At 50.1% G+C, this 26759-nt stretch overlaps 13 protein-coding genes across 13 annotated transcripts; 8 read left to right on the top strand and 5 right to left on the bottom strand.

Annotated features, from left to right (window-relative positions):
* Nucleotides 1-58: 58 nt before the first annotated feature.
* N7525_005784 (OST5 family protein) lies at nucleotides 59-476 on the top strand (the record flags this gene model as incomplete). Its single annotated transcript, XM_061213511.1, has 4 exons — nucleotides 59-161; nucleotides 222-251; nucleotides 314-368; nucleotides 431-476. 4 exons carry the CDS (start codon nucleotides 59-61, stop codon nucleotides 474-476), a joined length of 234 nt encoding a protein of 77 aa, XP_061070532.1.
* Nucleotides 477-645: 169 nt separating this feature from the next.
* Nucleotides 646-1821, top strand: N7525_005783 (Rad1/Rec1/Rad17 family repair protein; the record flags this gene model as incomplete). The annotated part of the gene is made up of 1 exon (XM_002564427.2): nucleotides 646-1821. The coding sequence occupies one exon, from the start codon at nucleotides 646-648 to the stop codon at nucleotides 1819-1821; it is 1176 nt and encodes a 391-aa protein (XP_002564473.2).
* Nucleotides 1822-2228: 407 nt separating this feature from the next.
* Nucleotides 2229-3436, bottom strand: N7525_005782 (rhomboid family protein; the record flags this gene model as incomplete). Its single annotated transcript, XM_002564428.2, has 2 exons — nucleotides 2229-2952; nucleotides 3045-3436. The coding sequence occupies 2 exons, from the start codon at nucleotides 3434-3436 to the stop codon at nucleotides 2229-2231; spliced, it is 1116 nt and encodes a 371-aa protein (XP_002564474.2).
* A 1490-nt stretch (nucleotides 3437-4926) lies between these two features.
* On the top strand, nucleotides 4927-6933 carry N7525_005781 (WD40 repeat domain-containing protein; the record flags this gene model as incomplete). Its single annotated transcript, XM_061213510.1, has 5 exons — nucleotides 4927-4976; nucleotides 5027-5043; nucleotides 5101-5249; nucleotides 5352-6842; nucleotides 6907-6933. The coding sequence occupies 5 exons, from the start codon at nucleotides 4927-4929 to the stop codon at nucleotides 6931-6933; spliced, it is 1734 nt and encodes a 577-aa protein (XP_061070531.1).
* Nucleotides 6934-7683: 750 nt separating this feature from the next.
* On the top strand, nucleotides 7684-9471 carry trpE (anthranilate synthase TRP2; the record flags this gene model as incomplete). Its single annotated transcript, XM_061213509.1, has 4 exons — nucleotides 7684-7695; nucleotides 7788-7936; nucleotides 8032-8105; nucleotides 8165-9471. 4 exons carry the CDS (start codon nucleotides 7684-7686, stop codon nucleotides 9469-9471), a joined length of 1542 nt encoding a protein of 513 aa, XP_061070530.1.
* A 690-nt stretch (nucleotides 9472-10161) lies between these two features.
* N7525_005779 (uncharacterized protein) lies at nucleotides 10162-10437 on the bottom strand (the record flags this gene model as incomplete). The annotated part of the gene is made up of 1 exon (XM_061213508.1): nucleotides 10162-10437. One exon carries the CDS (start codon nucleotides 10435-10437, stop codon nucleotides 10162-10164), a length of 276 nt encoding a protein of 91 aa, XP_061070529.1.
* A 72-nt stretch (nucleotides 10438-10509) lies between these two features.
* N7525_005778 (ADP-ribosylglycohydrolase family protein) lies at nucleotides 10510-11579 on the top strand (the record flags this gene model as incomplete). Its single annotated transcript, XM_002564431.1, has 3 exons — nucleotides 10510-10661; nucleotides 10711-11141; nucleotides 11197-11579. The coding sequence occupies 3 exons, from the start codon at nucleotides 10510-10512 to the stop codon at nucleotides 11577-11579; spliced, it is 966 nt and encodes a 321-aa protein (XP_002564477.1).
* Nucleotides 11580-13468: 1889 nt separating this feature from the next.
* On the top strand, nucleotides 13469-15464 carry N7525_005777 (epsin; the record flags this gene model as incomplete). Its single annotated transcript, XM_002564432.2, has 4 exons — nucleotides 13469-13541; nucleotides 13716-13785; nucleotides 13842-14062; nucleotides 14122-15464. The coding sequence occupies 4 exons, from the start codon at nucleotides 13469-13471 to the stop codon at nucleotides 15462-15464; spliced, it is 1707 nt and encodes a 568-aa protein (XP_002564478.2).
* Nucleotides 15465-16086: 622 nt separating this feature from the next.
* On the bottom strand, nucleotides 16087-17430 carry N7525_005776 (Nif3-like dinuclear metal center hexameric protein; the record flags this gene model as incomplete). Its single annotated transcript, XM_061213507.1, has 4 exons — nucleotides 16087-16937; nucleotides 17041-17166; nucleotides 17245-17288; nucleotides 17321-17430. The coding sequence occupies 4 exons, from the start codon at nucleotides 17428-17430 to the stop codon at nucleotides 16087-16089; spliced, it is 1131 nt and encodes a 376-aa protein (XP_061070528.1).
* Nucleotides 17431-17669: 239 nt separating this feature from the next.
* Nucleotides 17670-18194, top strand: N7525_005775 (BolA family protein; the record flags this gene model as incomplete). The annotated part of the gene is made up of 2 exons (XM_002564434.2): nucleotides 17670-17892; nucleotides 18022-18194. The coding sequence occupies 2 exons, from the start codon at nucleotides 17670-17672 to the stop codon at nucleotides 18192-18194; spliced, it is 396 nt and encodes a 131-aa protein (XP_002564480.2).
* Nucleotides 18195-18535: 341 nt separating this feature from the next.
* N7525_005774 (peroxiredoxin family protein) lies at nucleotides 18536-19334 on the bottom strand (the record flags this gene model as incomplete). Its single annotated transcript, XM_002564435.1, has 5 exons — nucleotides 18536-18564; nucleotides 18617-18782; nucleotides 18852-18897; nucleotides 18964-19063; nucleotides 19130-19334. The coding sequence occupies 5 exons, from the start codon at nucleotides 19332-19334 to the stop codon at nucleotides 18536-18538; spliced, it is 546 nt and encodes a 181-aa protein (XP_002564481.1).
* A 1786-nt stretch (nucleotides 19335-21120) lies between these two features.
* Nucleotides 21121-23364, top strand: skn7 (uncharacterized protein; the record flags this gene model as incomplete). Its single annotated transcript, XM_002564436.1, has 7 exons — nucleotides 21121-21177; nucleotides 21238-21254; nucleotides 21306-21378; nucleotides 21450-21593; nucleotides 21663-22547; nucleotides 22609-22798; nucleotides 22850-23364. 7 exons carry the CDS (start codon nucleotides 21121-21123, stop codon nucleotides 23362-23364), a joined length of 1881 nt encoding a protein of 626 aa, XP_002564482.1.
* Nucleotides 23365-25195: 1831 nt separating this feature from the next.
* Nucleotides 25196-26611, bottom strand: N7525_005772 (uncharacterized protein; the record flags this gene model as incomplete). Its single annotated transcript, XM_002564437.2, has 4 exons — nucleotides 25196-26326; nucleotides 26378-26426; nucleotides 26487-26532; nucleotides 26602-26611. 4 exons carry the CDS (start codon nucleotides 26609-26611, stop codon nucleotides 25196-25198), a joined length of 1236 nt encoding a protein of 411 aa, XP_002564483.2.
* Between the last annotated feature and the right edge of the window lie 148 nt (nucleotides 26612-26759).

Below are 26759 nucleotides of genomic sequence, written 5' to 3'. Positions count from 1 at the left end.
CATTATCTTTAACCTGAATCAATTTCTCCCTCAATTGCATTAATCATCTATTGTCCTAATGTCTCTGAACGAAGTCTGGGAGGCAGCCTCTGCAACTCCATTCATCCCTCTCATTGCCAAGGACAGCCAGTTCTCTGTCGGCTTTAACTTGCTCCTCATCGGTAAGCTTCTTGGTCTATCATAGCTTTGAAAGCAGCCCGATCTCTGACTGATATTGATAGCATTGGTTACCGCCACTCTCTTTGGCTTGAGTAAGTTACTTTATTAATTTCACATTGCCCAGGTGGAACTGGACGCTGACTTCATCAAACAGATCGGTCTTTCCTCGGCATCGTGTCCTTAGGATTCCCGGCCGCATTGGCATTTGGGTTAGTAATGCGTTGCGTCCCATTTCTCAACACATGATATACTGATTGGGTATTCTGGATAGCTTTGGAGCTGTGTTCATGATCTGCGCCGCCGGAGTCTACGTTTAACCGGCCACCTTTCCTATTGCACGTCCCACTGAATGTACCATAAGCGTTGGGTTCAAAGGGGCTTGTACTGCTAGAACATCCAAAGTCATCACGCATCTTGTGACTCATCATCTTTGCTCTGTGCCAGTATCGCGCTTGAAAAGTTCGAGCTAGCAGCCTACATAACAAAATGGAGCCCCTTTTCGCCGGCGTTCCCAACAACGCCCACCATCTCTACACACTGCTCTCCTGCATTGGTTTTGCGCACAAGGCCACTGTCCAAATTACCCCAGATGGCCTCCGATTCTCAGTGGAGGAAGGCCGCGTCATCCAAGGACTCGCCTTCCTCGACAAGTCGCTCTTCACCAGCTACACATTCAATCCATCGACCGACCCTGAACATAACAACCAGAACGGAACGCCCCAAGACGACAACGAATCTTCACAAAATGGGGCTTACCCTCATTTTGTCGTTTCCCTCTCCGCCATCCTCGAAACCCTAAAGATCTTCGGCATCAATGAGTTCCCCGAGTCCAACCGACCCCGTGACACTAGTATCACGCAAAGCGGGATCGCCTCGTCAAGTGCCTTCAACGCTCCAGCCCTGCTCATGGATCGCTCCTGCACGCTTCAATACGCCCAACATGGCGCCCCGCTTAGCATCACTATCACCGAAGCTGGGGTGAAAACAACCTGCGAGCTAGTCACCTATGAGCCCGACGAAGACGAAGCAGACATTCCCCTCCAGCGCGACGCCATCATCATGAAAATCATCATGCGGTCCGCCTGGCTACATAATGCCATCGCCGAACTCGACTCCTCCACCCCCACAATCTTGAAACTATCCGCCTGCGCCAAGCGAGAACCGTACTTCGCTCTCTCTGGTGCGGGTGGCCCGTTCAGTGAATCCACTGTGGAGTTCTCGGTTGACCAGCACAACGAGATCGCCGGTGGCGCTGGTCAGGGCAATACCCAATCTCAGATGCATAAGGTGTTGTTCGATGATGGCTCTTCGCGGGCTCGCGCAACTAGAGCTAAGCTTGCGCCTACGGTCACGGAGACTTTCCTTGTTTCTCCTCCTTCTTCCATGGGCGAGCGCATTCGACAGAGCTATCGCTTTGGCTTGGTTCGGAAGGCTGCGAGAGCTATGTCTGTCGCTAATAAGGTTAGTATTCGTGGGGATCGGCAGGGGGTGTTAAGCTTACAGTTCATGATTGAGCTTGACGACCATAATGTGCCAATGGGCAGACCGGTTGGTGCTGGCGTAAAGGGTCCCAATGGACCTGTGTGTTTCGTGGACTTCCGGTTTGTCCCATTGCTAGACGAAGAGGAGGCTGAGATGGAGATGGACGCAGGAGGTGAATAGCCGGGTTAGGATCAACACGATAATCAATATAAAGAGCATACCCCAATTTGAATGGTTAAAGTAACAGATTAATACCTAGGTAGGGTGCAACGGTTACTAAGGTTGAAGACTACCTAGGTACGTAGTCATTTACGTACAAACTCTGGTATGAAACAAATGGAATTCAAGGCCAAAAAGCCACCGCAATCAGAGGCGCTAGGATATCAGCCTAATAACTAGAGCGAGAAATCAAACTCCAAAGACAGGTCGAACAAATCATGTACATCATCAGAAGTGCAGACACTATCAGTATAAAAAATAAAATAAGCCACAAACCAGCCAAGCCACGAATGCGAATATGTCCAAAAGGCCAAATCCAAAGTGCGTCACAAAACGCCAGAGTTAGGAAAAGAAGCACATAACCACACTCAAGCATGATCCGGATTGTAACTCGTTTCCCCCAGCATACTCTGACCAACAGGCGCAGCCGGAGTGGGCGTAGCAGGACGCGGCATCGACGAACTAGGCTCTCCCAAACCAGGCGAGTGAGCCTGCACACGCCCAGCAGTAGCAGCCTGTAACCTGCGATCCAAAGCCTTGAGCGCAATAGCACGTCTTCGCTCTGCCTCCTCGCGCTTACCCGCTCCCCTCGCCCCACCACGCTGGCTATTCAACAGTGTCGGCAATCCCGCCTCGCCTCTCGCCAGCACCAGCTCGTTGCCGGAGGCGATATCGTCCTGCGAGAACGGCGTCAGAAGCTTAGCTGCGACTAGCAAAGCATAGATCTTGTCCGCGACGAAGGCCACAGGCGGCTGCATTACGTCTGGGAATAGACAGGCGAAGGCGAAGGTCTCACTCGCGTCGCCTTTGATGCCTGTACCGTTCGAGGTGCCGGTTAGGTCGGGCTGCCGCTTGTAGAAGCGGAGGTAGGTCCAGCTTGTGAGGAGGCCGAGCCAGGAGAGGATTGCGGCGGTGTGTGTTCCGATGATGAGGCCGCTGATGGTGTTTAGGAGGAGGAAGAGGGCGGGGAAATGCTTTACGCGCATCTTGATTATTCCTTTGAAGATTGTTACGGTGTGTTCTGGGACGAGCTGTTTGAAAGCCACTAGGAAGGAGGCTTGGATGGAGACTCCGCCGCAGATTTGGGTGAGGCTGTTTGGTTGGGATTGTTAGTACTTGGTATGGGGTGGTGGTAACTGGTTTGCTCTTGTTGCCGGAGGGGAAGGGAGAGGGGCGATGCGTACGCTCTGCTTGAGGAGCCCCCGATTGCTCCCCAGATTAGGTAGATTGGAATGATGGCGATGCAGGGGATCACGGCGACCACCGCGATGAACTTGCTGAACTCGCGGGAGCCCCACGCGCGCTCGAGGTATTTACCGCCATAGAATACGGTGGCGGCATTTAATACCACGGTGAATATATTTTGCTCGACGAAGGTGGCCGTGACGATTGTCCAGGGATAGTAATAGAAGAACGAGGGGACGAGGGTCAGGTAGGGGACGAGAGGAGATGTGGTCGGAGTTCCGCCGGTGGTGTCAATTTGTCGCCATCTGGCAATGTTGTAGAGTAGGGAGAGGGTGAGAAGGCTGACGAGACAGATTCGAGTAGCAGGGGGAATATTGATTCGGAGCGACATGTTGGAGCTCGCTTGGAGCTGCAAAACGCCACCGTAGAGATGCGAAAGTTGAGGTGGGAGACTTGGAGAGCGGAAGTAGCATCCATGTTTGTTTGGCCCCGAGATGCTTCAAAGGCACCAACATCACACACAACATCCACATAGCCATCGATTATAGTTATCGAGTGATGTTTCATGTTATTATCTCGTTTCCCTTACTATTTAGTTCATAATATTTCTTTTCTCTTTCTTTTTCATTCCTATTTCTACTTATAGAATATGATTTGAATCTAGAATTAGATTGAATGAGTGACAAGATATCAAGGCCAGTACCTACATAGGTACCTAGGTAAGCAGCACATATTGTTATTAATGATCTATTAATGGCCCAAATTTAGACACAAGTGTAAGATCAAACATCCAACCTTGGAACATTCAACATGCAACGGAGTAGCCTATCAGACACTCCATAATGGGACCCCTGGGGTAATGTAGCCAGCAATAGTAAATGAAAAGAAACAACCGAAGTATATCCAACTTAACCAGTCCGTAAATCGCAGTAAGCAAAGAAGTCCAAAGGTAGAAAGTATCCCGTACTTTAAGGATGTTAAAGGATGCGCCAATGTCAGGTCGGTAACTGGCGGCATCATTAGCCACGATCCACCATCTGCGATTGATCCTGCAGGTCCGGGTGGATGCAGTTCAGGTCATTGGTATATGATGTCCGAAAGGTAGAATCCCTGTTGGTAGATATTATTATAAGTGTAAGGGTAAGGGTAAGTTGTGACACAGGAGAAGCACTCCGGTCCTTGGAATTGGAACTTTTGAAAGGTGCCAGGGTGCTCGTGCTGAAATCCCCCGATATGTGGAGAACCCCCGTTTTTTAGGCGCTTAGCAGGAGAGTGGTTTGAGAAGACAGAGTACCCCTGAGAGATAGAGTGTCCGGAGTGTTTGATGAAGTTTGGAATATCAGATAGATATTGGTAGTGTTAGATTGATACCTCATTCATAGAAAAATGACTGGAGAGAAGAGATCGAGAAGTGTGGAGGTCAACGCCACACGGAGGATCCAGTGGCTAGTGCTAAAATGGACTTCTGCCAAACATTCTGGATCCTTTAATCTCAGATCTTCACTTCCCTCTCCCTCTCTCTTCTTCGAATACTTGATTCCTATTCCTATTGAGATTTACAGATCTCTATTCTTCCTGATCCTTTAATCTCATCTCTTCTTCCCTCCACTCCCTCACCTTCTTTCAAGACCCCCCAAATCTCCAATTTCTCCCTTGTCTTGGCTTTCTCTTCAATCTTCAATTCTCAGAATCTTAGATTCTGTGCGGGAAATACAAGCACCCCCCTTTTCTATTTATCCGGAAGTTCCTACCCCCTTCCGGCCTCGTGTTCCGTGTTCCTGAAGCTCGCGCATCGAAGCCTCCACTTTGGTTTTCCATCGGCAGAACAGCTCTTCCCTCTTCTGGCATGTCCGTGGCCCTTAGCTGGTCGCACATGTAATCATGGCACAACCTGACCTCACGTCGCATCATGTCAACTATTTAATATGGAGGTAAGTGCAATACAGCCCATGTGTCTCCTGCAGAACTAATATCTTTTTAGGTACCTCCAAGAAGCCGGTTGGTCACATTGCCCCTTGGCTTTCCCCTTCAACTTTGACCTCTAACTCAACCTAGGTCATGGCGATGCCGCCGTGTCTTTGCAGCGTGCGTGGTTCCCTGATCCGCAAACTCTCCCGTTTGCGCCTTACATTAAAACCCATGCGCTGGTGTCGTTGGTCCAAAAGGGCCTCCAATACCACGAGTTGGAATCCTCGCTGGACAAGGTACGTATTTCATTTTAAACGGTTCTTACGCGCCAAAGGGGGGAAAAAACTACTTTCTTTTTGGGTTCCTCAATTGAAACCCAAACTAATTGTAATGCGCAGGAGGGCAATCGCAAAAGCATTTCACCGTCTGACTATTTTTTTGGGCCAGAGCCCTTTGAAATTGGAGCCAAAGCTGGATCGGTGAAATGTCCAGATGAGGTTGTCGGCACAGACCCAGATTCGCCGGGTCAACTTGCGCGCGACCGCCCGGTGAACGGCCATGCCGAGCCCGGGAAGGACAGCCGAAAAGACGAAACTGATAGCGATGAATTTATGGAGGACAAGGCGCAAACTGAAAGTCAGCCAGATACCCCCGATCATATGGATGAGGATGGTGATGTCAGCATGGCCGAGGAGATCCCTGAACTACCGACCCTGGAAAACGGCGAGAGCTCTTCCGCCCAGATCGCCCCCGCCAAGCCCATCGATTTGACACCCGACACCGCCCTGCTGGATCTGGATCATCACGTGACCCATGCCGCATGGCGCCCTCGGGATCCAACTGTGGTTGTGGGAGCCGGTGACCTCTTTTGCAGCTTGTGGAAGTTGTCCATGTCGTCGGAACCTGTCCAGAAGAGAATAGTCGAGCTCAAGAAGGGTGACACAAGTGTCTCGACTGTAGCCTGGGATGCCATTGGTGAGAAGTTGGCCGTCGCGACTTGTACTGAGGACAGGGGCACTATCACCATGTACAACGTCAACGGGGATGCAGTGGATTTGCTACCTGAAGTACCCCGGCTTATTACTGGCTTGCACTGGGCAACTGGCAGCTCGCAACTGGTGGTTGTAGCCTCGAATCATAACGTATCGGAACTCGCGCTTTGGGACGACAGCCGCCGGCCAGATGTTTTCCCTCCACCTCAAGTAATTGAGAACAATATCTATGATCTTGCGTGGTGTGGACGCAACCTGGCATTTGCTTCTGGTGACGGTGCAGTCTATCAATGCGAAGTGGACAACAGCATCCGCTTGATCAAGACATTCCCTTCTCCCAGAGACAACGCAACTTGGGAGTTTATTCGCTGTGTCCAAACCGAGTCTCATTCCGTTGCTATCGCGGCTTCTGGACTGAGCGCTTCAATTTGGATCCCTACCCATGACATTCTTATCCCCGACGCCCACAAGGACAGAATCACCGGCATTGATATCAGCCCTCAATTTGACCCCCATCGTATTGAATTTGCCTCTTTCTCAGCAGATGGTAAGGTCAAGGTCTGGCAAGTCAACCTGGATATAAAGGATTACACGAACTTCCATCAGCTGAGCCTAGACTCAACTCCCGCTATTACCGGATCTTTCTCGCCGGATGGATATGCTCTCGGTGCGGCTAGCAAGGATGGCCTCTTTATCTGGAACACTGGACACCCTGGTGGTAATCTCATGTCTACCTGGACCGCAACTAGCCCCGAGGTGAAGAAAGAGGAGCCCGACCGCATGACCAATGGTCAGAATGGACATCATGGACAGAATGGACATTCAAAATCAGATCCCCATCGGGCCCTCTCCTGGGATGCAGATGGGAAACGACTTGCCTATGGCTTCGACAAACAGGTAAGCTCCGTGGTCTGGTTTACCCGTGTCAATTCCCCCCATGCTGACAGTCCAATTCCCTTAGATGGCAATCATCAACTTGCAACGATGACAGAGCGGGTTTGAAACAGCCACATGAACACTCACGACTCATGCCCTGCTTGAACTAATCCGACAATCCCGCTTGAAAAGCCTTCTCAGTCTCTTTCCCTCGAAGACATATCAACCTTCATGGTTTTCCCGTTTTTTTTTTCCCTTTTATCCTTTTTGTCTTCTATGAACATACATTTTTCTTTAGAAAATGCATAATGGCATGCATTGCTTGGGACAGGTTTGGGTGAGCACGGCGAATGACATGGACTGGCGACGGTGGACTTTTTTGCCCTTTTTTTTTTTTTACCCTAACCCATCTCAGGTGGATCTGTGATGTCTAAAACTCACTTTTAGTGTCTGATAATCAAGCAAATACCCCAATTTTCAATGGAAGCCCTGTCCATTATAGGTACATCCATAGTCCCGACCTCCGGAGATAGGCCTCTATCGATAGTCGATAATACCCCTCGACGCTAGTCCGCTTCGGGATGCATATAGTCACGCGCTGGAGGGCACCTGAGCACACATGTGAGACGTGCAAGCTTTTTCAAGCTTCTAAGGTTTTCATTTCAGGAAATCCGTAAGGAGGCATAAAATTGATGTTAAGCCTACAATTGCCATCACCGTTGTGTTAACTTTTCAAATCTCACATCAGCAAACTGGGGCCCGCCGTCAGCATACCCACCCGTGAACAGTGTGAATCGTTTTCCCGCGCCAATTCAATCCTTTCTCTTTACTATCCTTCATCAATACCGGGCATTTATAACAAATGGCAACTCCTGTAAGTACACAACTGTCTTGCCGCTGTATTTCCCCGCCCTTCGAGGCCGGAGATTCCAAGGTAGTGTTTGCACTTATTGACCAATGACTCAGGTCGTCACCATCCCGTCCCTCGAGACGGCGCGAGATGTGATCTCCAAGTCGAGGAACTCCGCCTTCCCTCCCAACCTACTTCCGGTCACGGCATCGATCGCTGCCGACCTCTTAACCCCGACATTGGCATACTTGAAAATCGCAGAGAAGTGAGTCATTGGGTTCTTTCCAACAATGACGATAAGGCGGGGGGGGGGGGGGGGGGGATGGGATATTGGACAAGATAGCTGACTCGCAGGGATAGTTCACGGTTGTCATTCTTGTTTGAAAGTGCTGCTACCACGGAGACCATTGGGCGATACAGCTTTGTTGGTGCAGGTGGGTAATACCGGGAGTCTTTGGTCCGATTCCATCGCTTACCACTTCCTCCCATACAGACCCCAGAAAAGTCATCAAGACTGGCGAAGGCCATGGCCCAGCAGCCGATCCCCTCCCATACCTTGAGGATGAGCTCTCTCAGTTTCGCGTCGCGACAGTACCTGAATTAGTCCTTCCACCCTTGACTGCTGGAGCGATCGGATATGTTGGATACGACTGTGTTAGATATTTTGAGCCCAAGACGGCGCGGCCGATGAAGGATGTCCTCGGAGTGCCCGAATCGTTCTTTATGCTTTACGACACCATCGTTGCATTCGATCATTTCTTCCAAGTCGTCAAGGTCATCACCTACGTTCCCATTCCCTCGGCGGATGCAGATATCGAGGCCTCATACCTCAAGGGCCAGTCCATCATCCAGAAGACGATTGAGAAGCTGCTCCAGGACCGCACGCCGCTTCCGCCCCAGGGCCCGATCATTCCGAACCAGGAGTATACATCCAACATCGGACAGGAAGGGTACGAAGGCCACGTCAACCGATTGAAGGAGCACATTGCCAAGGGCGATATTTTCCAGACCGTGCCGTCACAGCGGCTATCACGACCCACCTCTCTCCACCCATTCAACCTCTTCCGCCATCTTCGCACCGTCAACCCATCTCCTTATTTGTTCTATATCGACTGCCAAGACTTCCAGCTTGTCGGCGCCAGTCCCGAGCTCCTGGTAAAGGAAGAGCGGGGGCGTATCATCAGCCACCCCATCGCAGGCACAGTGAAGCGCGGCAAGACCCCGGAGGAGGACGCCGCCCTCTCCGAGGAGCTCCGCAGCAGTCTCAAGGACCGCGCCGAGCACGTCATGTTGGTCGATCTTGCCCGCAACGACGTGAACCGGGTTTGCGACCCCACCACAACACAGGTCGACCGACTGATGGTCGTGGAGAAGTTCTCGCACGTCCAGCACCTGGTCTCCCAAGTCTCCGGAGAGCTGCGGCCCGACAAGACCCGCTTCGATGCATTCCGGTCTATCTTCCCAGCCGGCACAGTCTCCGGTGCGCCCAAGGTGCGCGCCATGCAGCTCATCGCCGAGCTGGAGGGTGAAAAGCGTGGCGTCTACGCTGGCGCTGTCGGATACTTTGGATATAACAGCGCCAACGCAGATGGCTCCGCTGAAATGCCCGGTGCGATGGATACATGCATTGCGCTGCGCACTATGATGCTCAAGGACGGCGTGGCGTACCTCCAGGCTGGTGGTGGTATTGTCTTCGACTCGGACCCCTATGATGAGTACATTGAGACGATCAACAAGCTTGGTGCCAACATTGCTTGTATCAAGGGCGCCGAGGCTAAATACCTGAGCATGGAGAAGTAATAGACTTGGATTTAGGGATAAAACACAAGCACATTATGTTTCTTTTTTAGCAGGAGCGTCGGCCCCCGAGGGTTACACAATGGGATATGGTGTTTTTGATGTGGTGACGAACAGCATTCTGAAGGTCACACGCTCTCTAACGTTGAATTTCGGTAGATTATCATGAAATTATACACAATTTTTATGTCCATCGCATTCTGATATATACTAGTTTCAGCGACTTCTGAACACGTCAATTGCGAAGTCCCTATGTACGTTCCAAGGTCGTGCTCTCAACTGACACACTCCTCATGGGAAGTAGATCAAGGATGACCGGTGAAACACTTCTATATTGCACAATATAGAAGATTCAAGAAAAAAATGTCCAACAGTGTTATATACAACCTAACTTGGATTTGTTTGAAGGGTCCCCTCTCCTCTCTCCTCTGTCTCCTCCTCGTCCTTAAGTCAAACAACACCGAGCATTACGTGAATCAAGGTCTCGGTAAGCCCTGGTTGAGGGTATAACTACTAACCGGTTAGATGGCATCCATGACCTTGCCCGGTCTAGTCGTAGGTAGATATTTAGTTAGATATATATACTTCTGGTATAGGCCACTGGATCACACTGGGCATGCGCAAGCACTGCTTCATTCATCTCAAAAACATAGGCACGCTTTCAGCCCTAGTGGATTATATTCAACCACAACCTTAGAGCTTAGTTGGTGTCCAGGCAACAGCTCTCAGAGGTGAGTCGGCGAGGCTGTGGAAACGCCTAGTGAGGCTGAGTTCGTACCCCATACAAATCATTCCCAGGCTTGCATTGAGCTTGGCGCTAGCAATGTCACATTTAAGGTTCTCTCTCGCATACTGAGGTGCTCTTATTCCCTCAGCTGGTGCTGCGCCCTGATGACTCAATATTTGAAGGGTTCCGACTTCCCAAGGTTCTTCCCTCTTTGAGTCACTTCCGATGACATCTTCCGACATCTTCAAATAAGACGAAATCGCCTCGAGACCAAGGCAAATCAAAAAGGGAAAAAAAAGCATCAACAGCGCAACATGTCTCCATCATTGAAATCTCGCGCTCAAGCCGCCATCTGGGGCGTCTGCGTAGCCGACGCACTCGGTGGCCCCGTACAATTCAAAGACCCAGGAACCTTCAAGCCGATCACATGCTTAAGAAAAGTCGCGCCCTTCGATCAACCAGCCGGGTCAGTTTCCAGCCCATATATGGGAAGTATATGCTACTAACCTGAATAGATCCTACTCCGACGACGGATCTATGACACTAGCCTTGGCATGCTCGTTCAACAAGTCCAACATGCAATACAACCACACGCTATCAATTCAATACTTTGTCGAGTGGCTAAGAAACGGCCATTTCAGCACTGTCAACCACTCGTGGGATGTAGGACGTTCTACTCGCATCTCCCTGGGACAGTGGGAGAAATACGGCATAGAGAAGGGCGATTTTGAACTTGCTCAGGTGATGGTCAATGGTAGATTGGAATACGAAGAGTACTCTGGGAATGGGAGCTTGATGAGGATCGTCCCGATTGGACTGGTTTACTGGCGAGATTCTAGGTTAGCGAGGGAGATTGCCAGAACACACGGCCAGATCACACATCCTTCGCTCGCGTGTGTGGAAGCCTGTGAAGCGTACACGGAGTTGGTGTGCAAGGTCATGAATGGTTAGTGTTTTTTATTCTGGTTTCTTTCAAGACTTGTCCACTGACGGTTTTATAGGCGAGACGAAGAAGCAACTCTTCCACGCGGTCTCCGTGTTCCCGTTTACTCATTCTGCTCTGAAGGAGCGCTTGTCGCTGTACAGATACAGGACAATCAGTGACTGGAAGGCAAAAGAGCCTAGCGATATGAAAAGTAGTGGGTGGGTTGTTGATACGCTTGAATGTGCCTTGTGGGCATTCTTCAAGTATGATACTTGGAAGGATGGGGCGCTGGCAGTCGTCAATCTGGGTGGTGACTCGGATACTGCTGGGGCTGTTTATGGAGGTCTTGCGGGCTCATTCTATGGGTTTGACGCTATACCTGGTGAATGGGTGGATGGGATGCAGAATAAAGGGTTTATTGGGAGTATTGCTGGTGCTCTGTCTGATGGGATAGCTTGAGATTTGGGACTTGGAATTGCACTACTAAGATTAACATCATAATTGTTCTACCTAGTTACGTTCAAATAGCCAGGGTACTTCCCTGCGTAAACAAATGTCCATATACAGATTGGGAAGGTGCGATGTGACATTGAGAAGGTGCAAGGCAGGTGGTCCATTTCGGGAAGGCGCGTGTGTTGTTGGGGGTATAAAAGGACCCCTCCCACCTTTCTTCCTCTTCTCTTCTTCTTCCTTCTTCCTCTCAACCCTCTCGATCACAATGTCTCTCCGTAGCCCCCAGAGACAGCGTAGGCGGAGGGTTCCCGGCATTTGGTGCTTATATCTACGGAGATGTCAACATTACCATTGTCGAGATCTGCCGTATGCCGGTGTGCACCCTGATCAAGCTCAAGTTCTCGTGGATGTTCTTTGATAAAGTCGTGACTGGACCTTTGGGTTCTCCATAGCCACTTGACAGATCCCACGGAATACATTGGGGTGTTCGATCACACCCTTTTTCATTATGTAGCTAGATACTTAGTAGTTGAATCCATTTACTGTCGTAGGTTGTAGTTATATGTCTGCACTAGAGTAACAAGCGTTCCTGAATACATTAATGTAGGCATTCAGAGAGGTCTCGTATTAGGGCGATGGGATAGCCCCTCGGACGCATAAAGGGTTTTGACCAAGCTTGCCTTGGTGATATTTCAGCTCCTGCAGTCCAAGTTTATCCTTCATGATAGCAGGATGAAGCACTGTCTCTCAGGACGACCACTGTCTCTCAGGACGACATAGAAAGACCAGTAGCTCTTCCCCATACTATTCTTCAGGATATTGGCCATCTGTCACCAGGAATTGGGTCCATTGGTATGCTAACTGAAACCCACCCTGCTATCGATATGTGCTATGTAAAACAAAGTGAATACTTATGTAGTAAGGAATGGAATATAAAACTTCGATATCAACCCCAATGTGGACCTCCGATCGGAGTGCCAAGAGTGTCGTTGCATTCTAGAAACGCAAATGACGTAGTCTGGTTCTTCCAACTGTTGAGATTTCAATATTTTATATGAACGATACTACCTACATACCTACAATATAGGTACATAAGGTGTATACTAGTAGAAGTAGATATAGGACCTGCAGTCCAATTGACTGTTGCCTGACCACGACCAAGGTCCTGACGCGGCCCAAGACCGCCACATGTGGCGGGAAACATGCCATGTCTTTTTTTATTCCCTTTTTCTGATAGACCCTGCAAGAATTGGAATTGGCTCTGATAGTACATGTCAAAGAAGATGAGTGTAAAGTCGAACAGTGAATCGGTTATCATGGGCTATATATAGAAGGGGCAAAAAGGAGAAAAAGATCACGGCGATTAGACCGGACCTCCGGCCACGAGGGCGTAGCGGTAATTGGGAAATGCACTGGACCTGTCAGAACATTTAAGGGATCTTGGAGCTGTTTTTGTTCTATGTCTGATCATAAATGAAATTGAAAAATCCACCAGGCTGAAAGGTTCCAAGTGTAGATCTTCAACAGTGCCAGGGTGTATAAGTTCCAAGCTGCTTCGTCACTGCCAAGCCCTCTCATTCCCCCCCCGGTCGAGCCCATCCCCTCTCCTCTCTTTCACTTTTCACCTTTCATCCGTTGACTGTCGACTATTGTTTGCCAATATTTCCCTTTCAGGCAATCTAACCCTCAATCGTTTTAACCTCTTTTAGACCAATCTGCCTGTACCTTTCAGAATAGTCACGTTTGACAACCACCTTAAGCCGCGACACGGAGAAAGAGGGCTGTGTGTGCTTGGCAATCTATTACTCTTCTACAATTATCCATCGCATCGGTTTCCACCCGACTACGATCCATTCCCTTTACCTTAAAACAGCGACCGTCGCCTCACCGCCACCATGTCTAAAGTCGTGCGGAGTGTGAAGAACGTCACAAAAGGATATTCCTCAGTGCAGGTTAAGGTCCGAAATGGTATGAGCCGATTCCTCTGCATCGAACTTCCGGGCGACCATCGAGTCGCCGCCGCATATGCAGAACTGCCGTTGCCATGGCTTGCTGCCCCTGTCTTTTCCCGGGTGTTGCTTGCTGCATTGCGCCCATGCACCCCGCATACATTGTGACCATGTTGCTAACTTACTTCTTAAGCCACTAGTAATGACCCTTGGGGCCCTACTGGCACCGACATGTCCGAGATTGCCGCCATGACTTTCGGGAGGTGAGTTGGGTCTGCGATCAACCCTGTGGGCACCGCTAACACCATTTACATGATAGCCCGAATGAGTTCTACGAGATCATGGACATGCTTGACAAGCGACTCAACGATAAGGGCAAGAACTGGCGCCACGTGCTGAAGTCACTGAAGGTCTTGGACTACTGTCTCCACGAAGGCTCGGAGTTGGTGGTAACGTGGGCCCGGAAAAATGTCTATATTATCAAGACTTTGCGCGAGTTCACATATGTGGATGAGGAAGGACGAGATGTTGGCCAGAACGGTAAGTTGTCTCTTGAAATTCAGCGGGAGTCGCAAAATTGACATGTTGGTGTTCTGTAGTTCGCGTCGCAGCAAAGGAATTGACTGCGTTGGTACTGGATGAAGATCGCTTGCGCAGTGAACGGTCAGATCGCAAACTCTGGAAGACTCGCGTGAGCGGACTCGATGAAGGCTACGGAAGCTCCAGCATGGAACCGCCGCGCAGAGACCGACGCCGACGCAACGGGGACGACGATTCCGACGCTGAATACCGCTTAGCCATTGAAGCCAGCAAGGCCGAAGCCGAGGAGGAGCGCCGACGACGTGCCAAGGAGACAATGGCAACTCAGGACGACGAGGATCTTGCCAAGGCCATCAAGCTTAGCAGGGAAGAGGAGGACCTCCGAAAGCGCGAATTAGAAGAGAGCAACGCCCAATCTCTCTTCGACGACACCCCGGCTCAAGTCCAGCCAACCGGCTACAACCAGGGCTACCAACAGCAAGGTGCTGTGGACTGGTTCGGCAACCCCATCAACCCGCAGCAGCCTATGACAACTGGTTACCTGAACAACCAGTATGCGCAGCCGACAGGATTCCAGAATCAGCCCACCGGCATGAATAACCCTTACGCCAACGGCTATCAGGCGCAGCCCTCGGCCTTTGATCAGAACCCTTACGGCCAGCAACAAAACAACCTTTTGCAACCGCAGGCCGCTCTTCAACCCCAGCACACCGCATTCAACCCGAACAACCCTTACGGGGCGGATATCTTCTCGCAACAGCAGCAACAGCAGCAGCAGCCCCAGGAGAACTATCAGACCGCAGGAAGCAATAACCCATGGGCCGGGAACCCATCCCAGCAACTGCAGCCCGCAGATGCCCTCAAGCCCATGCCGACAGGATCAAACAACCCCTTCGCTCAGCGTACGCAAACACAGTTCAACAAACCTGCACAAACAGGCCCGCCGACACTTAATTCCCTGTCGGAGGACCGTGCAACGAATCAGTTTGCCCAGAACAATGCGCAGTATGGCCAAAGCTCGCAGTTCGCCCAACCCACTCAGCCCAACCCGATCGCCGGCTTCCAAGCCCCACAGCCACCCAAGAGTACCCCACCACAGGACCCTCACCATGCTCGTCTCAACGCCCTTCTCGGGTCAGGCGAAGGCCTGGATACCTTCGGCAATGTTGGAGATCTCCGAATCCCCGCACAGCACACAGCACCTGGCACATTTGTCAATTCTGCTGGTCAGGGTTTGGACCGCCTACACGCTACGCCTACCGGAAACCCATTCTTCAACCAACAATTCACAGGCATGCCGCAGCAGACCGGCTATGTGCAGCAGCAGCAACAACCGGCTAATAACAACCCTTGGGGAGGCCGGCAGCAGCAGCCTGGCGGCGGTAGCCTGATTGATCTGTAGTCACTGTTCCATGGAGCTCTTCTTTATTGATTTCTTCCCGACTTCGCTAAGACCACTCACGCGGATACCATCTATCTCATTTTTTTCTGTTTCTCGTTCAATCACTCGGGGCTTGGTCGTCGATTTTTACCCGGTCTCATTTTTCTTGTTTCCCTTCATTTCTCTCCCTATCTTTACCCGATACTCGCCACAATCTTCCTGCACCCAAGAATTGTGGGTTGGAGCCGTGAAGGAAGCCTCAACTCAAGCTTTCTTTTCCTTCGTGTCCTCGATAGCCTACATTTGGATGTTTGACCTGGGTCCTTCATCCCGTCTTGTATTCCCCCCTGCCTCAAGACACTTTTCTTTGTTTCCGCCATTGTCTGCCCATTAGGATATCCTTCTCATTTCAAACCACTTCTTGACATATTACCAGACTCCCTCATACTGCATAGTTCTAGCCCAAGTATGGTTGCAAGTCTAGTCAAATTGATTGATACTAGCTGAGATACTTCAGTGTCTGTGATCAAGATTTTCCTGACCTCTCTAAAAATGACCATGTTTTGCGCCTCTCTTTTCGTAATATTGTTATATGTCAAGTGCAAGACCAAAACCAAAACCATAGCAACACAGAAGAGCGAACCTAGTTACCACGCCAAATCATAATACCATAGGGATCACGATCAGCCTCACTAACAGAAACCTCGACAGCGCCCTGCTCCTTAGCAAGGTTCCTGATCACACCAATCTCATCATTCCCAGCCTCTAGGCTGGCACTTTGCCCCCACACCCTCGTAACCTCATCCAGCAATTTAGGCTGCATAACCGAACGCAGATACCCACGCTCCGAGTTAGTATGCGAAAGCGAAATAACAACAGACCCACGCTCCGTAGCAGCCAAAGCCTCATGGTGACTCATCTCACCCGTCAACAGGAGATCAGGCAGCTCCCCATCACCCTTGAGTAGCACACCCGATCCCGAGCCGGGACACATGCCCACCGTGCGGATAGAGATGTCATCAACGGACTTTCCTTGCGGGACGGCGATGGGGATACCGCCCGGCAGTCCGATTCCACGAGCGATGTTGTCGATCAGGGTAGTGAGGGGCTGGTTTTCGGCGAATGTCACCAGCCGACCGGCACCGGCTGACTCGAATCCTTCGGGGATTGAGGCTGGCGGGGATGGGTGGATTGTGGACCTGGTGTGCGCTGGTCCGGTGGTTTGGGCTTGCACGGTGGGGATGGGTGAGTCTGGGTAGGTTGGGGCGGAGTACATGCTCGAGGTGCAGGATTTGAGGGTGGTGTTGGGGGTTTGCGCGGGGTTGAAGTTCCCTGTCACTACGTCGCAGAGCCAGTCGGCCATGCCGCCGGGGACGGTGTCGACTGCTGTGTGGGGGGAGTAGACGCTGATTCCATGTTGGGCGAGGCGGAGGAGGGATCTTTGTTGGGTGTCGGCGAAGGTGAGGGATTTCAGGCCGCGGAAGATGATTGGGTCTGTATGATTGTGTTGTGTTAGTTTTGGGTTCAATTGTAGATATTTGTCGGAGTTCACGAGGTGTCCGATTGCAAGTATGCTGACTCCTTGGGTGAGACTTACGGTATGCGACAACGATGGAGTTGCGGTTTTTAATGGCCTCGTCAGCAACGGCTGTGGTCAGGTCAATTGTGAGGAGGGCTGAGTTCTTCTGTATCCGGGATTTGTCGAACGGAGCTTCGAGGAGCACTACAATTGAACGAGATCAGTACACTGTAACAGCGAATCGAAGGATATTTCGAAAAGAAAAGAAATAGAGAAACTTACATCCTGTATTATCGAAGCTCTTGTCTGCCAATGCTTCCGGGTAACTGCATATACGAGGTTAAAAAAAGCTCCATACAATGCGGGGAGCTTTGGGAGCAAGTGGGGGGTGAAATACAGCTTTCTCATGGAGCTCACCACAGCATTGGTGAATGGCGAGCATTCCGAAGATATCATTGACGCAGACATGACAGAGTATCGACGTGTAGCAGCGCGCAGAAAATTCATAGAGAGACGTTCAACTTGAAGATAGCCCTGGAGAACAGCAAGGGAAAATGATAATGAGCCACACACGTGCACGCACCAGCCACAGCGGACCGGAGGCTCTGAATTTGTAATGAGAGCAACTCCCATACTTCGCGATAACCTCGGGTTTGGCACTCTATCTCCTCTCGTCTTTTCTCCCTTTCCTTTTCAGACCATCCTTGATGTTCTCCCGCACTTCCTCTCTCACCGTCCTGAGCAGAAGCTGCCGCTATCTTCTCCGCCCCCACAACAATATCCAGCGGGCTTCATTTTCCCTCACCGCGCGCTCCCACGCCGCCATCAACGCCGCCATGGCCGACACATCTGGTATCACCGCGGACTCGCTGAAGAACAAGTTGACTGAAGCGCTGCAGGCGCAGCATGTGGAGGTGGAGGATCTATCGGGTATGGAATTGACATTGAAATTGAAAATGGGAATGGGCATGGGAATGGCGCTATGACGTCGAAGCATTCTCTTTTTCTTTACCCTTGTTGATCCCTCGCTGACGTTCTGTCTTTTTCGGGTTAATATAGGCGGCTGCGGACAAGCTTTCCAGGCTGTGATTGTTTCTCCTCAATTCGAGAGCAAGACTATGCTTGCTCGACACCGGCTCGTCAACTCCGCGCTCAAGGCCGAGATCGCTGCTATCCATGCTTGGACACCCAAGTGCTATACCCCTGAGCAGTGGCAGGCTCTGCAGCAGTAATTCATCTCTTTAAAGAGGCGGGAATATGATGAAATATGCCTCCTTCCCAGAGGGATATTTGGAAGAAGCTGGGCCAGACCAAAGGTTAAGGGTTTCGACTTGGTCCAGGAACGAAGAATCGGCCATTGATTTCTAATTGCTTGATTCAACTATATGCTTGCCTATCTAATTTTGGCATCGATTTCTCAGGCGTTGGCCGGGTTGGAAAGGATGGAATATTGTACACTAAAATCCTGCGCTACGTAGTGCCGTTCAGCAGGGACCAGAAATAAATCCTGTGCATGGTATATATCTTTCTTCCACTATTTGCAAGGAGATTAGAGCTCCATCTAGGGATGACTTTAACCGAGCACCTTCTCGGCAGCGGAAACTTTGGAATGATGTTAGCATAGAACGATGTGCTCGACAGAAGAGAGACATACCATCCAGACCGGTGTTGTCAGGCTCGACGAAAGCCTCCTTGACCTTTCCATCCTCGACGAGGAGAACGTAGCGCTTGCTGCGGTCGTTGCCGAAGATGGCGCTGCTTTCGAAGCTGAGGTCGAGCGCCTTGGTGAACTCGCCGGAGGGGTCACCCAGGAAGCGGATCTGTTCAAATACAATATCAGCTCTGTTGATGGGACCAAGAAATAACAAAACAAAGAAAAGAAAACTTACACCGCTCTTGCCGGAGGGATCGAGGGAATCAGCCCAAGCCTTGGTCCTATATGATAGCTTTGTTAACAAACGTTCCAACGCGTCCACGCTTAACTCGACATTGATGACTTACACGAAGGGGTCATTGACAGAGATGACGAAAGCCTGACCAGCCTCCTTGAGCTTGGGGTGGTTGATGAAGCCGGGAACGTGGGTGCTTGAGCACGCAGGGCCTTGAAGAATATCAGTCCCGAACAGGTTCTTTTTGTTTCCTATCAATGTAGGATGGGCTCACGTACTGAAGGCAGCTGGCGTGCCAATGATGACAGCCTTGTTCTTGATCTCCTTGGCCAAATTGACCTTGTTGCCGGGGGAGTTCTCGACCAGGACGTCGAGGTTGGGGATGGCGTCGCCCTTCTGTACGAACGCGGGCGCGGTGCTGTGGAAGAGGGAGGCTTGCGCGCGAACGCGGGGGATGTTGGTTGCGATACGGCGGGCGAACATGGTTTTAGATTGGTTAAGGATGGGATTGGGTTAATTGGATCAAAGTGAGAGTGGTAAAATGTGTATTCCGTACGGTTGTTGTGAAAGAATGGGGAAGCGCTAGGGCGGTATGTCGAGGGAGCTTGGGAGATTTCGTCATGGCCGTAGCGTGCCCAGCATTATTCTTAGGCACTCTGTTTACATCTCACTATTTACATATGTTGTATATGTACTCTGTACCTTTTTTATATTGATACTATTCGCTTTATGCTCATCTATCCATACATTGACCTTATTCCATGCACATCATCGTTGATTGGCACAGAAACTCGCCCTCGGTCTGTGGATACCAGTGCGACCTGCGGAGGCTATACCGCAGGTACGAAGCAACCTTGGAATCTATATGAGCTGTCAATGATAGACGCTCTCTTTTTAAGAACAGGGCGGACCAGCCATCCTTCGAATCGGATGATATCAAGTCACATCCTATTCCTCCATGACGCAGTGGATCCTTGCTCGGTCACACGGTTCACACGGTGGATCATCAACCCCCTGCTGAAGGCTGCAGTCATCTTCTAGTTCATGTTCAACATGAAGGTCGGCGTTAACACTGTTTGAAGAACAATGGGCTTGACTGGCAGAGCTCAGGTGATATGAGTGACACTCACTGTGTGCTTTTATCATGACAATGTACTACAGTGGAGACTCGTGTTGGGCTTCTTTGAGCACTATCTGAACTAACTTCGGTGGCTTTTAGACCATGATGAACCAGTTTGCAGGGTGTTAACAGTATTAATAGGTAATTATTTGGTGAAGACTTGGATTTATAGGGTATTCTTGGATCGTAAAATATCATGGTGCCATATTCTACGGAGTCGGTATGTTTTACTTAATATCCGGTCTCGGTAAAAGTGGGTAAGTCCGATTAATAGGTTCATAAGTTCATACGGAGTAGAAAGCAACCTGTTCAAACCCCGAGCACATGCTATAGGAGAACTGAGACACGCGGAGAATGGCAGGGCTGATCACTCAATGTTATATAAAACTTATTAAAAAAGCGTTTTCAGTGGAGCATATACTGCTTATCCCCGTTATTTTGTACAAAGACTTGAAAGACTTGACCTCTCTTTACGGAGTACTATCTCTATCTCTTCTGAATCCACTCTATGCCAATTCAATGTCTCACCATTTTCATCAGCTCATTGGGGGGAAGTGCATGCTCCCCTCCATCTGCGCACTGACACGATCCCCTCCATGTCTGTCTGTCCTGCATCTCTTTTTATTTGATAGCGAATAAGATCTGGTTATGAAGTTTCTCTTTCGTGTTTTCCTAAGGAACTTGTATATGATACTTGGCTAGTACCTCTCTATGTTGTGTGTGTGACATACTGGAATTTTGCCCCTCGTGATTGTTAGGATATTCAAGGTACTCCTTGCATTGAGAAATGTGAATAGAATCAAGATTAATATAAACATGTATATATATATATATGTATATGTATATATATATGAACATGTAATCGTATATATACCTAGGTAAAAATAACCCCAAGTAACCTGGAACACACCTAAGCAGAGAGTCCTTGTACCAGCCAGTACCTCCGTAACTTTGGTACTTGGCTCTACCGCTAAACCCCCAATTCATTTTTTTTCCCTCTTCCCACCCTCCGTGAAAAAGGTCTGGTCTTCTCCCCCTTTTCTTTCTTTTCCAGCCAAAAAAACGAAAGCCCGTTATATTTGCAATCTTTTTTATCCGTTGGGAATCAGCCAGATCCTGTTCGACCGGTCGCGACCCGTCTAGCCCAGCATGGACGGTGGCCAGACCTCTTCCAATCCCGCCCCCGCTGGGAACTCCAGTGATTTTGTGAGTGATCCCCTTCACTATTCGATATTGTTATACATCGTTCACTAACAATATGAATAGGTACGCAAGTTGTATAAGTGAGTCTTGGCTCTTCAAATCTCCCTGACCTTTTAATCTAATGTTTCTAGAATGCTGGAGGACCCAACCTATGCGTCGATCGTACGCTGGGGTGATGAAGGGGATTCCTTTGTGGTATTGGAGGTAATGCGCCCGTGGATTTGTGCGAAACAGATTTGGTCTCTTTGTGCTCGGCTAACTCGAAATCCCGATAGTGCGAGAAATTCACCAAGACCATCCTACCGAAGCACTTTAAGCACAGCAACTTTGCCAGTTTCGTACGCCAACTGAACAAATACGACTTCCACAAGGTTCGACAAAACAATGAAGAGAATGGCCAGTCACCATATGGACAGAATGTAGGCATCCCCCCCCCCCCCCCCCCCCCCCAGTTGAAGATTAAATTGGAGGTCTCACACAAATCACAGGCATGGGAATTCAAACATCCCGAGTTCCGCGCAAACAGCAAAGAATCGCTAGACAACATTCGAAGAAAGGCACCCGCGCCACGAAAACAAACCCAACCTAGCGACGACTCGGTACCCACACAACAAATCGATCTTCTTAACCAGCAGATTGTGGCGCAACAGCAGCAGATCCAACAACTATCAGACCAATATGCCCGGCTCACGGTGGATCATCAGCTCATGCTACAGGAAGTGATGCGAGTGCAGAAGACGGTTTTGAACCACGAGAATGTCATTCACCAGGTGATGACCTACTTGCTGTCGGTGGATGCGCGCCAGCGCCGAGATAGCAAGGCCGTGCCTTTCCAAGCAACCGGAACAACAATGAGCCCTTCCCAGGTTGGTGCAATGGATGATGAACCCTCCTCGCCCCTCCAGCAAGCCTCGAAGCTCCTGAATGACATGAACGCCGAACTGCAATTCAATATGAACGGTGTCGACTCGATGAACGATCCTCAAAAGGCTGTCGTATCAACTCCCACCTTGGACCCGAATGCGCGAAATGGTTCGCTCCGTCCTGCGACAGCTGCACCACCAAACCCAGCACTCGTTTACCCCAAGATGGCCGGCGATCTGGAGCAAGTGGTGTATCCCGTGGGGGCCACAAACGGCATCGATCCCATGTATAGCGAGCATATCAACAATGTTCCGTACCCAATGCCCGCCAAGCAGGAGATTGATACCTCGGATGCTCGTCGGCAGTTCCCCGACAACCGGAAGAAGAGCACGAACGTGGATCCTGGGTGGGTGCGCAGCCCACAGATCCTCTTGGTTGAGGACGATGCCACTTGTCGGCAGATTGGTGGCAAATTCCTCTACTCTTTCTCGTGTGTCATTGATACAGCGGTACGTTATCAGTGTTGTCCCATTGGTCCCATTGAATAGCACAAGCTAATATTCTCAATAGTTTGACGGTTTGGAGGCTGTGAACAAAATCCAAGGTGGCTCAAAATACGATCTAATTCTGATGGACATCATTATGCCCAATTTGGACGGTGTATCCGCGTGTCATTTGATTCGCCAATTTGATCGCACCCCGATCATCGCCATGACCTCGAACATCCGAAGCGACGACATCCAGCTCTATTTCCAACATGGTAAGACAGACATCAAAAATTGAATCAAGGTCTTCCACTAACCCGTTCCAGGAATGGATGATGTTCTTCCAAAGCCATTCACCCGCAAAAGCCTTCTCGATATGCTTGAGAGACATTTGGATCATCTCAAGATTTCGCCACAGAACCCAGGAATGGAGCCAGTCCGGCCTTCCGCTGCTGCTGTGACTATGGCCGCTGCAACTCAAAGTTCAGCAAACCAGTCAATTAAAGAAGACAGCTCTCCCGGCCAATCGCCCGCTGGATCAATGACCAACTGGCAATCGCCCGGCCAGTTCCAGAATATGCAGGCTGTTCCGCCGAACATGCCCGCAGTTCAAGGGCCATATGTTACCGCTCAACCGGCCGCCTACGCTGTTGACCAGAATGGCGTCCAGTACCCAGCACCACCAGTAGGAGTCCCAACCGCGGGCGCTCCTATACGCCCCCCGCACCGCCGTCAAATCTCCGAAATGGGCGGTGCCGATAACCCCAACATGCCGAAACGACAGCGCATGTACTCTCAACCTCAACCCATGCTTGCCGTGCAAGCTGGCCGACCTGGCTAAAAAACGAAGTCCTGACCATTTATCCCTTCATTTTTACTCACCTTTCCGCCTGTCCATTGACTCACGATTCCCACTTGTCTATAACGAGGTTCGACTTCGAAATTCCAAATCGTACATTTTGCTACTCTTCGCGGACGTCTTGAATCGCCGCAGTTGTCTCCCCACCTTTTACAGGTTCTGGCGTTGGGTTTGATTTATTTTGGGTGGCGAACTGTGTGCGATTTTATATACGTCAGCTATATCCCTCAGCTCTATCCCCCGTGGGTTCATGCATTCACCGGAGAGGTTGTTTCGCCAGGTACATATTTACCAACATATTATTTTATTTCTCTCCATTCTATGTGCCTATCTCATCTTGTAAGGGCTGCGTATATGAATACATTATGGAACATCCCAAGGCTACTAGTATTTCGTAGTAGCCCTAATTCCTAAGAATGCCCAGCCAGAGACTACCGGGACTGTATAGTAATTGACGTGAAGCACTGGTACCTACCCCCACATCCCACCTGTACTGCAGGGGGAGAAAGCAAAGGGGAAGGTCTAGACCGAATTCCAAACGTCTAAATCTTTAAATATTTAAATAGATCAGACTCCTTCCAAGGTCCAGGAGGGCCCAGACCTTGCGGGGAGTTCTGGGCCTTTTTGGATCGTTCTGGCGCCACGTTTGCTGCTTGTGTTGTTTGTCTGGTTTGCATTGCATTCTCTATATACTACATTCTCACACATTCTTGCAACGATTATACAATACAGGACTGGAGTACCTAGGTACCTAGATACCCATTGGAGTCTTTTCTCCTAGCAAATGATCATGATTCTTTCTACCAATTAGCTCGCCATATATCCATGTCTTATCATTAATGATGAGTCTTGGGTAAGGTAACAACCACTGCTCCTAGACGCATATTGAACATCTGAAGCGATTCCCACTGTTTCGAGGTCCCACCCTACACAAATTTCTGGTAAACACCTGATGTCTGTGATGTAGTTTCGGACGTGAGATCTGTGAGAAAACCCCGATAACGGATCTCAATGCCACCTGGGCACTTTAGTTGGTTATCGTAGAACCATCCCTAACTAGAAAGTACACCAGCAAGTGCTACACGACAATACCTAGGTGTCATGGGAGAGGTAAGAGTTGGTCATGATCAAATGTCACCTGCGGATGATCCTGCTTGCCCTAACCGACAGCACCGAGCCCATACTTCCCGAGGTCAGCCCGATCAGCCTTATCTCGCGCCATCTTTCATACAATCTATAATCATGTTATAGCGGTCAGAAGGATAGAAAAGATACGTGGTATTCCATTGGTGTCCACCCTGAAGCAAAACCAGAGCTTGTTGGAATAATCGTAGGCCATGACATAGCATGAAACCACCAGGCTGTAGACTCTGTTCAGGAGGCGCAAGTATAAATCATCCGGCATTTTGCATTATGCATACTCCAGCATGGAGGCGAGGACATGACTATAGACTTACTCGATCTTATGGCAAAAATGAAGTGGATTTCTTGGCTTATACAGAACGTGAGTTACACACCTACAACATATAGAGATACTAGGTTTGTACAAGGAGGCGCAGATCAACAGACGAACGTTTGGCAAGGAATACGACGGACAGCGTCACCTCGTCAGTCTATAGTTCTATCCCAAATGAATGGAACTACCAAGCTTGTGCCATTAATAAAGGACTGTAGGCATTGCAAAAGCCTTGCACTGAAAATTGATCGATATGATCTTGTAGGTCGTTACTCATGATGCTAGAATCCAGGATAAAACCAACCGAGAAAATCAGAAGAGGAAAGAACAATCCTTCTTGAAAAACCAATAAATCGCTTATGCTTTCTTCTCGGCGTCCGGCGCTTGGGATGAACCACCAGTGGGTTCAGACTCTGCGTTACCTGCTTGGGGCTCTGTAGAGGCACCTTCGTTCTTAGTTTCTTCCCCTTCTTTCGGTTTAGTGTCCGCAAGGACAATGTCACCGTCATTGTCGCCAGTTGGTTCCGCCTTTTCCTGTCCTTCTATCGGCTGGGTAGTAGTGGTAGCGGCTGCAGCCGAGACATCAGCGGCACCGTCCGCGGCAAGACGCATCTCGACGCCTTTGCCGTCTTGCAGACCCATGTCTTCCACGCCGAGGACGATCGGACCACGGGCGTGAGGGACTTCGTCAGATGGCTCTGGTGAGGTAGTGGCAGCCTTTTCATCGGCTTCAGTGGATGCTATGGTTGTGTTGACCGGCTCCTCGGGCTGTGTAGGTAAAGGTTCAGTACCTGGGGAAACGTTAGTGAACAGGAAACCAGTGGCTCGGGAATAATGGATAGAAGTACCCTCAACTAGCATGCCTGCATCTCCATTGGTATCCTCGCCTTCGAACGAGGCATTAGTTAACCACGGGATCGGGGTAAGTAGCGCGCCGCCTAGAGATTCATCGCTCCCAAGACCCTGGGCAAACTCCGGGGCCATGTATACCCCGCTGCCATTGCCAGGAAGCAGCCCGTTCGTTTGAGCATTCGTCACAGCCGGTGTTTGGAATGGGAAAATATCGGCGGAGCTTGTCACTGAGACAACGCGATCGACAGCACGTAGGTATGCGGGTAATGTTCTATAGTGCTTGGTCGGGTAGAGGACCAGCTCTGCGAGTCTCTGGATGGTGTGTGGAGGTTTATCCTCGAAGAATGATTTAATCGACGAGCGGATGGCGCTCAGAAGAAATGCAAGCTGGGGCGGAAGCCGGTCATCCGTGCTCGCACTAGATGGCTGGGGCTGTGAGTCTGGCACTCGTTCACTCGACGGGGGAGAGCCAGTTCGCGCTGCCTGGGGAGAAGTCTGGATGTCGGCGGGGGACGTGTTTTCCTTGTTGCTGCTTTCGGGTGGGATGGAATTCGCCTGAGATGAATGATTGGGAAACGAGGGCTGGCCGATGGGTTCAGGGCGCACTTGAGGCATGGGGAACACATTGTACACGATCTGGAGCTACTGGTCAGATAAGTCGGTGAGAGGCATCGAAGTATAGCGCACATATTCCAGTCGCTCAATCAGAGGCCCAGCCATGCCGTTCCATCTCCCTCTATATCAGTATGTTAGCCTCAGAAGGCTTTGGGGATCTTGGCATGATAGTTTCACGTACAAATCCAGCGGGCCGCCATTGGCGGCTATTTGGAGAGCTTCCTCGTCTGTAATTTTGATATCAGCAAGGCCCATTTCAACTCGGACTGAGACTGCGACTGTGATGGTCAACCTACCCAGAGACATTGTCTAGTCAGCTGTGCATGGAGAAAGAAACAGAGGGTCGAAGCTGCGACAAGGGCGCGGCAGTCGACATGTGTGATTGGCCTGAGCTTATCGATAGCGCACGTGACTCTCCGCGAATTTTCGGAGTTGAGGGGCACCGTCGATCCCT

Source organism: Penicillium rubens, assembly GCF_028828025.1.
Source record: "Penicillium rubens strain IBT 27055 chromosome Unknown utg000002l_segment0_segment0, whole genome shotgun sequence".
In the NCBI taxonomy this organism is placed as follows: domain Eukaryota; kingdom Fungi; phylum Ascomycota; class Eurotiomycetes; order Eurotiales; family Aspergillaceae; genus Penicillium; species Penicillium rubens.
The sequence above is the reverse complement of the archived record's forward strand: the minus strand, read 5'-3'. Positions and strand labels throughout refer to the sequence as shown.